Source organism: Daldinia childiae, assembly GCF_008694065.1.
Source record: "Daldinia childiae strain JS-1345 chromosome Unknown Scaffold5, whole genome shotgun sequence".
NCBI lineage: Eukaryota > Fungi > Ascomycota > Sordariomycetes > Xylariales > Hypoxylaceae > Daldinia > Daldinia childiae.
The window spans coordinates 1,176,689-1,187,025 of NW_022984646.1; the positions used below are offsets into that span (position 1 = coordinate 1,176,689).

The following is a 10,337-nucleotide window of genomic DNA, read 5'->3' on the forward strand; positions in this document are numbered from 1 at the left end:
AATGCAAGGTTGATGATGGAAAAGAGACCCTTGACGGTATGGAAATTTTCCTTCTCCTTATTCTATCATTGCTCTCCCCTTCATTCGCTTGTTTTGCTGTTTTCATTATAATACCTAGTAAACGCTCGACCTTCCGCTTTGGCTCGGTAACCCCCCCACAAGGCTACTTACCACTTAAAAATGTTACGAAGTTGGTAACGGGTAATTTTTATTTTCCCATCCCTTAACGGCTCGTTATTAATGAAACGTGGTAAGATTACCCAGCGTAAGGGGGGGTACTGCGGGCTCTCTCCGGCCTGTTGTCAGACGTAGTATTCAGTATTCAGTGATTTACAAGCTCGTGGGTAGGGGGACGAGTACCGGGACAGTCGTATGTAGAAATGCGAATTGGGTCATGTATTGTAGCGAACAGCCGCGCCGGCTCCGGAGTCACCGGTAGCGTGTTCCCACTCAAGACCGATAGGATGCGAATAGGATCGGGTAGTTACGGGAACAGCCGAGGGATGACAGCTATAGTCCGCCAGTCTTACGACAGAATTTAGATGTCGACCGCTTTGCTGCTCCCAGAGCGGAACGCAAAATTCTCGGCATCATCCCAACTGCCCAGTGTGCCCAGTGTGCCCAGCTTAACCCGACGATCCCAGCTAGATGAACGTTTCCGAACTGACTAAGACTGACAAGGCTTAGATTGTGTGCTATGTATGCCGTGTTTATGTATGTAGACTGGAAGTACATCGTGTGATACCTACCATCGGTAATGTAAACTTGTTAAGAAGCCTGTTAAGGAGCCTGTCAAAGAGTTGAGATGTGATAGAATAGCTTCGACCTTCCTTGGGTGAAATGGTGACATGCTTGTCTAAGTCGCCTTAACAGGAGATACTCCCACAGTTATCAGATTTTGGCACCAAGATCGTGTCTGTTATATCAAGGGACATAAGGAACACAAGAACACAAGGGACACGGACTGCACGCAAGCCGTGCCACCTCGGGTTGAATTTCCGCGTTCCGGCAGGCAAGTCAGGACCCGAGAAATTGCGGAATGCGCAAAACCCCCTTGATATGAAATGATTACCTTATTCTCATCTACCTGGTAGATCCTCCAGTCCGGGAAGACACCCTTGTATAACCTGCATGGATCGATTGGTTTAGGTGTCGTACTAATATGTAAGTAAGTAGGAAAAGAAGGCCGAAGTATGTGGTAAAACGTAATATTACATATCTTAGTCCCGGCTATCGTTTAACTCCAATAGTGAGTGGTGTATGAGCGAAAGGGAGGGTTAGAAGGTAAAACTGATGCTTATTCAATAAAGGTAACCCGAGAATCTCTCCGCCCTCCGCCTCTCTTATAAGTCTTGGCATATTGCTCGGACTTACATACATGCTAAATATGTACCTATTAGCTACTTAGGCAGCTTACCTTTGCGGCGCCACGGAACTATACGAGGTATGTATATGTTCTAGTTATAGTTATAGGTAAATTTTATGTATTTGTATACACAAATCCTTATATAGACAGACTCACATAGGGATACATAAAGACCATGCGACAAGAAGTTCAAGCGGCCTCTTCTGCGGCCATAGCATATTAATACATGCCTGTATGCAAGTACCGGCAGGCAATCATACTTACATATGTACCTAAAGGTCCAAGGTGAGCTACGCTACTAGGTAGGACACCTAGAGCAACGAGTACCGAAGACAGGTCCGCTCGTAAACATGGTATTGGCTACGCTCCCTACCTAATTTATCCAACTAAGTTATGTCATAATCCGTAGTCTAGGTAGCACCGATGGTGCAAGGTGCAAGGTTAGATAGAGGGTAGTGAGCAGATGGATGAGCAGCCTACCCCAAAGGAGACCCAAAGTATATACGTATTACAACAGCTAGCCGCGGTAATAGAATCATAATAATTCGATGATTTTTACGCTGACAGGTCGTACACGCGTTGTACTCGTATAGAAGTACATAGGGTTTTACGGCAGTTACATGATAACTAAAGAGGTATGTAAACAAGCCAACACGCCAACACTTCCCTCTCCAGCATCTAGCCGTGCCCAGACTCGATGTTGGCGCCGACATATCGGATGCCGTCACGTCACCGTCGAGGATTTACATTCGTGGATAGGTTAAGTACCTTTACCTATGTAGCTACGGTTATTATTATATGATCAGCGAGTACCTATATGTATACATACCTACCTACGTATTATGTATGTAGGTAGCTTGCGCGGCTAAGTAAACACGGCCGAATGATCACTACGGTTATTATGATACCTAAGCTCCAGCCCCAAACTGGTGGTCTTTGCCGCTTCAGACGCACGCACGCACGTACATGCATCCATACATAGCATATAGCACACAGCACATATCATAGGTAGTGTATTTACATACCTACCATACATGCAAAGGAGCCACCATCCATCACGAAGAACGAGTTCGCTCCCCATGATAACAAACTGCTATATCTACCGCGTTAGTATATAGTGCCGTTGCTCGAGCTATGATGATCTCCCGGCAATGTCTTATTTCGCTTCCTAGTTCCTAGCGGTTAGCGGTAGCGCAGCGTCGGTTTAGATGCCGAGCAAGAACAGGGTCACCTTATTACCGTACCAGAGCCTACTCGAACTAGGTACCATCATGTTGGTCTAATACCAACTACAAGGAGTTGGTGCCTAATGACAAAAGGGTTCCCCACAAAGCTTACGACCTTTATTCAAAGCCTGGACTGTTTTGAGACGGACCTAGACGCTTTTTGATTGGCGACGTGGATCCCGTCCGCTTCCCTTTACACACACCTCCTACTACATACATACATACATACATACTACTACCTACATACGTACACTACCTATGTACAGCTGTCCATTATTATGCCAACTATGAACTATTATTATTTTGTTCTAGCATCAAGTCCACTCTATTTCGTAGACCGTAAACCCAACCACCAAGATTGCATACTTCCTCACCGGTTCGTCAAAACAAATATTGACAAGCCCCTTCACCTGGGCTGTGCTTGAGATCATCGGTAAGGTCACCGTTGATTATCTCTGTTATACAAATGTTTGCTCGTGCATTGCACATTAAGGTAGATATGCTTTTTTTTTCTTTTTCTTTTTCTCGCGGGCTTTACTATGTAAGTACACAAGCCCCGGGATTAGACTACGGATTATGGGCCGTTTTGGCCTCGAACCCCCCGGTCCGGTTTCCGCGTAATGCCCTAGCACGCGTTAGTAGTTTTCCATGTGTTTCGAAGGATTAGCGATTGGAGTAGGGCGTAGTGGAAATTTTGAACCATTGGGTAACCTCTTACGACTTATGAAGGGGTTTGGTAATTATGAGGCGGCTGGTATTATCTAGGAGGCGTCAAGGGGTAACGAACGTCTGGAAGGACTCGGGAATTATATTCCTAGCAAGGGCAGCAAGGGCAGCAAGGTACATACATATTAATTCACGAAAAAAGTGGTCCACAAATAAGTCATCAAAGCAATCAAGATGTGGTCAAGTGGGTAGATCAATTCTGAGCATGCATAGGCTCTATGATAGATAGGTTCGAGTAACAATGACAGTTTTCGGCTCGAGATAAAGAAAACCAGGTGCCCTGAAACCTCAGGTTATCAGACAGCTGCGCCCTTTTCCTTTTTGCGAGATTTCCAAAACACAGAAATCGATAGATGGCGAACACATATCCAACACATATTCGATAACAATATAAACATCTTCATAGTGTGTCCAAGACGTGACTGACAAAACTCATATTGGCCTGAGGGCAAGGCACGCCCTAAGACTCCGAAACACCAGCGTAGCCGTCCACCCAGCTTGCCCAAAAACATCTTCATCCCTACTCGGGGTAACCAAGATACTTGCGCCCAATAATGCCGCTTTTTTTCGTACGCCATTCGCCGATTCGATAGCTAGTAGATGTATGGAGTGCAATGTAAGAAGAGGTATATAATAATCCTCTATGTTGTATGAACACAGTATGGTCCAAGTGCGCTGTCGTATGCGTGCATGCTTGATGTTGTCATCATTTCGGGGATCGTATTAGAGCTTGGAGCACGCAACCAAACACTGGAACAAATTCGTCATCAGGATGCTGGTCATGAACGCGCGAGAGCGCATGTAATGCTAAGGATAAGACGCCATCTATAATATGACGCAGCGTCCTCCGTTTCCACCTCCACCTCGGCGGTTCCTCCTATACCTATCCCCAGGTTCCCTGTGGGGAGCTTCTCCATTTTGAGGTCGTGGGCGGCCGGTTTGCGGCATCGGCCGAGATGCTTGTTGTCGCTGTCTGCGTAGAATCCTAACGACGTCATAGAAAGCCTTCTCAACATTTATGCAGTTCTTAGCCGATGCTTCGACGAACTCGCAACCTAATTCCCTCGCTAGAGCATGACCCTCTTGGGTCGACACTTCTCTCTCCGTTACTCGGTCGCTCTTATTACCAACTAGCATAATCGGTACCGCACTTGGGGGCGTTATTGTAGATATCGGCGAGCCAGGATAGGTGGGTGATGCCGAGCATGATTCTTTTACCCGTTGAATCTGGTGATGAAATCTCTTGATTCGGGAAAATGACGACCGAGACGAAATACTATAAACTAGTACGAAACCCTCACCATCTCGAATCCACTGGTCTCGTAAGGCTGTGTATTCTTCTTGGCCAGCGGTATCCAATACTTCCAACATACAAGCCTGGCCATCTATGACGACTTGTTTTCGGTACGAGTCTTCAATTGTCGGATCATACTATATCATAGAAATCATTAGCAACTGTACTCTAAATATTGATTACGCGCGCAAACTACAATGCTAATACGGGAGTAGTCGCGAGCATAATATACTTTTAGGGGGGACGAGGACTCACAGTTTCAACGAAATGTTGTAGACATAACTGAATTGTCAAAGCTGTTTTACCGACACCACCGTCACCGAGGACCACCAGTTTATAAAGAACCATTTTTCCCGCCATATTGTAACTTGGATGCGGTCGCACAGGACCAAGCAATACTCTTTGTTTTTTTGCTTTACCAGATGTGACGAAGAAATGGTGACGGAAGCAAGAGATAAAGTCCTCAAGACACTTAGAATATTAAGACTCAGCACGGGGTATAATAGGCGAAGTGGCCAAGTTGGTCGGGCCGCAGTAGGTATTCGGCTATGTTGAGCTGATTTAGAAGGAGTCGACCCAGATGAGATGGGAGGGAGAGAGGGGCGAGTCAATTCGTCGGAGAGAAAGTATGAGGAGTAAGAAGAACTGTATTGATCGCAGCGACGTCCGTACTTTTTAGCTCAAGACAAAAAACGGAGAAGGAGAGGAGGGAAGCAAGGAGCAGGAGACAGGTAGGTTCCTTGTAGAGGATTGTGGAGAATTGAGATTTTGGGAGGGCCTGAGCTCTATGTAGAAAATTAAGCGTAGACAAGACAGGTAGGGTAGGTAGGGTAGGTAAGGTAAGGTACCTCTTAATGTAGGGTATTGTAGGGTAGCGTAAGGTAGTGCATGAGATAGGGAGATTCCAGACTCCGATTACAGTTGAGGGAACCTAGGAACCTAGGAACCTAGGAACCTGTAAGAAAGCTGGGATGGGAGAGGATTGGGCGAGGATTGGTAGTGGCTAGGTAAGGTAGTGCTGGGTTTATTGCTAGCCGGAGGTGCGGTACAGTACCCGTTGCCGGGATGATTGATTTTTTTTTTTTTTTTTTTGAATTGGCGAAGCGGAGGTGGAGAACGACCCAAAGCCAATGTTTCCCTGGCGTAGGCCCTGGGGATTTTTAATGGCTATCCTGGAGTCCTTGGGCAAAACAGCCAACCAATGAATAGCTTCTCCCAGTGTAATTGCACAGGTGGCGCTGGGAGATGGGAAAGTAAAGAGACCACTACTATGGGACCTGGAATTAACCTGTTAACTTGGTACCTATTGTAAGGACCTAAGGACCTAAGGACCGAACTTAGGGACCAAACCTAGACAAGCTTGCCAAGGGGGGAGGGGGGTAGCTCTTGTGGAGTTGACGACAAAATACAGCTCGGTCGTTATATAAAGCCGTGCTCGCAGGTCTTATTACTTTTAACCCCTTAAACTATTAAATCGTTATTGTTCGGCCGATTCGTCCTGTCGCTTGTTTGTCGCCGCTATGTTACGTTGTTGACGCCGCGACGCCTCTCTGGGCTGAGCCGAGTTCCACTCAGGAATTGAATTGTAACTGAATTGTATCGTATTCTTCCAATGTATCCAATGTATATATAGAAGCAAGGATCAACTCAGTAAACCATTAACCTTGTCGATTTCTGTCTGAATTAATGTGGAACCACGTTGACGAGATTGAAATGGTTATCGTGTTATCGAAAATGTTATTGAAATGTTGTCGAAAGGTATAAGGTTGAGTATGCAAAGTTGCATTTATTCTATGATATTAAGGTACCTGATGCTAGGTAGGTCATGTATGATAATTGCATTTAGACGTGGTAAAAGAAGAGGGCAGAATCATATGCCCTTTTTAAGAGGGATGGGGAAGAGAAAAGGAAAGAAGAAGAAAAAAATACTTTGGTGTGGGCGTAGATGCGATGCGAATACTTTTTAACGCTTCAGACCAGAAGCGATGAGACGGTAAAAACTGATCCGCATTTGCAGAGGTTTTTTTTTCTCCTTCTCTCAGTAATTGAAGGTAACAACTTCCATGACTTAACCTAACCTTAGGAGGTACATATATCAAGTACCCGGATTACCTATGTGAGGCAAGTACATAATTTAGGTAATTTAGGTAGTTACATGCATGCATATACTTACCTTTAGGTATACTTTTTGGTATATCTTGAAGTATTACCTCATATAACCCGCTTGGACTAATACGATTCGACTAATAATTACAACTACAACCGCAACCGTAAATATCTCGAGCTCATACATCTCTCCTCATCAATTACCACACAATACAACTTAATCTGAAGTCATAGAGTGTCATAACAAACCCCGAATGTGATGCAATCAAGCAGAACTACAGGCACGTGCCTACATTGCTTTCCCACTTGTTTTTAACATGAGCAGGTATCTTTACTTATAGGCATTTTTCCTGGGGGTTTTTTTTTCTTCCATGTTTTTCCGATTCCTGACGTTAGGAGGTAGGTATATACTCCTCTTTATCATAAATCATCCTTAATTCTTTACCGAAAGGATGCATTGATTTCTCGGTGTGTCTAAAAACAAGTATTTTTTTCCTCGGGACTCCATTTTCGAGAAGTAGGGACTTTGAACTCGGCGGCTCTTAAAACAACTGAGGCTCAACAACCAATGTGCGTACAAGAACACAGTCTCAAACACCGAACTCTGAACTCGAAAAGCTGCTGCGTCCGGTTTTCGCTGCGTCTAAAGGTGGAAAAATATATACCTTGCATTTATCGTTGCTACTATGACCGCAAGTATGTCGGTGTTTTTTCTCCCTGTAATCTGTCTCGAGGTTCCTAGGTTTCCAGGTCCGCAGATACTGTCCAATACGGATTGCAAGAGTATTTGACGGTTCAACATCGTTTACTTGCCTATTACCTCACGTTGGAACTTCTCGTATGACACTAGAGTTATTCCAAGAACAGGCTGCAAAAGATAAGACAGCAGCTTTGCTTATACGGTACTCGCCGGACTCGAAGACCAGTGCCAGATCCATATCCTATTCCCAACAAACAACAAACAACAAATGATGCAGGTCAATCACCAAGCAGCTTTAAAACATCAATTTAAACGACTGGATTAGGTATAACTTTCAAGTCAAGACACAGTTCGCATTTCTACAGGTCGACGAATGAATCCCTCCGTCAGACTCTTTCATTCCGCAGCAATGTTACCATACCTACAGGTTTATCAATAGAAACAACGAATAAGCATCGTCGCGTATCTCCTGGCACGCACTTCGGTTAGGAAGTTTTATCCTTTTGATCGTCCACAGTCGTCTTCGTCACCTTTACTATTGGTCAGTCTAAGAGGTGAAGTCTATCATACACGCGGCGTATGTGTGCGGCGTAGGTAATTCACATGGAGGTATTCCATCTTAACCGTCACGCTTGCTGATCTCCAGTCACCTTTCCAATCACCGTTTTAATTACGTTTCACAGGCGCAAGGACTTTTCTCGTCTTGGCAAACCCCTCAACTTGGTTGTTGAGGGGCGCGCGCCCGTGTCCCATATGTTATGCGTACAGACCAGACTTAGCGGCGCTTAACTTGCGATACCGCATATGCGCGAATTCACCTATCGCAAACGAATAAAGTCGTACAGATGAAGCCTTTACTATGTATGGTCTATGGCTTGTCTGTTTGTGTAGAGTTGCTATGGAACTAGTCCCGCCGATGTCCGTGCCACTCACATAAACCTACTTTAGACGTTGGCCGATGTGACGAGATGCAGGCAGCAAACTATCCCGTCTCCGATTTCTCCTTTGGGGTGGGACGTCTGTATATGGTTCTCTTAGGACTTCAGAGTTTCTCAACTCATCTTCCACCGACAAGACAAAGTGTCCCAGGGGGTTGTCTGAGATAAGCAATGAACTAGTGGTGTGAACGAAGGCCTCCAATCCCTTTTCCCGGGTCCAACTTGCATTGCCGAGACTAGAGTAAAAACTCTCAGAATACCTAGCTAGAAAAACATTTCATATTCCCTATAAAGATGACCCCATCCCCAGTTCCCAGATATTATTACCCCTAATATTCGACCACGGATGGGGTGCATGAGGGTCCAGGTCTTCAAAAGGTAAAAACCGCAGCAAATTTAAACTGGTCTATCGTTGCATTGTCCAAATTACATACAGCCACTTCTAACTAAGGTCGACCATATAAGCCAAGATGTTTGACTTCACAGTAAAATAATCCATTCATAACGGCTCATGATCCGCCTGGCATATAGGTTCCATTATGACAAGCTAAATATTAATATAGACATCATTGCTCGTGGGTAAAGCACCTTGTTCAAGAATCGAAGCTTCCATGTGGTCGGCGGGATTTACAGATTGGGCATCCTACTCCCTACCCAGGCAGGTATCATCCCTAGGTATCACGAAACGTTTTAAATATGCCGCACTATCGCTACTTTCAAGCTTCTTGCCTTCTGCGGTTGCGATCAAACTGATAGCCTAGAAGCTATCCGGGCGCCCGGGCTCGGAACCTCGCAAACCCTCGAGTGAGATTGGTTGGGTTGCTATCTTCTTCGCATCTATCTATGATACCTGACGTATCATTCAAGCTACTTATCATTTGCGATTATGAAAAAGAAATATAATGACAAATCCCTAGTTTGATATTCGATCAAGCAAGTATATCCACGGGGTTAGGCACCTTTTACTCAGATATACCGAGTCTCCTTGCTACTTCAAGAAAGCCACCTTCATCTTGGGCAATCCATAGATCAACCCATTCCCGAGCTTCCTTGTAGCGGTCTTCCTCAACGCCCCAGGCTTCTTCCCTAGGCCGCTCCACGTAGATCGTTCTAAGGCCACTCGACCGTGCTCCTGCAAGATCCCCCAGATGAGCCGCAACCATAGCCACCTCCTCGGGCCGAAACCCAAGAGCACCTACTGCACCTAAATATGTACTCGGATGCGGCTTATAAGCGCCAAAGTCGGCAGTTGATATTATTCTCCGGAAGCCTAGATCTCCGTACTCGTTGAGATCTTTGAGAATGGATTGGTTGCCATTGGATAGCGTCGATGTGACAAGTTGAGTCCCTAGTCGTTGGATGCCTGCCGCGGAGTCATCCCACGGTTTGAGATTGTGCCAGATCTGGCTTATGGTTTGCGTCTCATCGTCTGCGTAGATGCCGGAAAGTCCCCATTTGTCCAGCAGTTCCCGAAGAGCGTCGTAGAAGTGAGTATCAATATCCTTCCACTCCGACTTGCCAGGCACAAATTCCCGTGTAAATACGTAGTAGGTTGTCCTCCATTCCTGTGTAAACGTGGCCCAATCGTCGTCAGTCATCGCTTTTAGGCGAGCCTGCGACGATTCGGGCGACCTGCCGAAGGTCGGAGACGTCGTCTTCTCCCGGGCACGCTTCATAAGTTCCTGATGGACACTTGAGCGCCAGTCCACAACCGTGCCAAAAACATCAAAGGTCAGAGCCTTAACATTCCGAAGCGCCTCGGGTATAGAAGTTGCCATTTTAGCCAGTTTCTATATGTTAGGTGGTATAAGAAATACTACTTCGATTACTGTCCGTATTAACCTACGACATGCGCTGATGAGCAATGATTATCTAGACAATGAAGTGATCCGGCCATCGGAAAGGGTGGGGTAGCTATACGCCCTTCTTACAACCGAAAGCTAACGAGGCATATGCCGAGCTCCTCCTTACAAACCACTTG

General features: G+C 45.6%; 2 protein-coding genes across 2 annotated transcripts; both read right to left on the reverse strand.

Annotated features, from left to right (window-relative positions):
* Positions 1–4,143: 4,143 nt before the first annotated feature.
* On the reverse strand, positions 4,144–4,972 carry GL218_05452 (Protein ras-2; the record flags this gene model as incomplete). The annotated part of the gene is made up of 2 exons (XM_033582115.1): positions 4,144–4,749; positions 4,868–4,972. 2 exons carry the CDS (start codon positions 4,970–4,972, stop codon positions 4,144–4,146), a joined length of 711 nt encoding a protein of 236 aa, XP_033434478.1.
* A 4,346-nt stretch (positions 4,973–9,318) lies between these two features.
* Positions 9,319–10,134, reverse strand: GL218_05453 (putative haloacid dehalogenase protein; the record flags this gene model as incomplete). Its single annotated transcript, XM_033582116.1, has 1 exon — positions 9,319–10,134. The coding sequence occupies one exon, from the start codon at positions 10,132–10,134 to the stop codon at positions 9,319–9,321; it is 816 nt and encodes a 271-aa protein (XP_033434479.1).
* Positions 10,135–10,337: the final 203 nt, after the last annotated feature.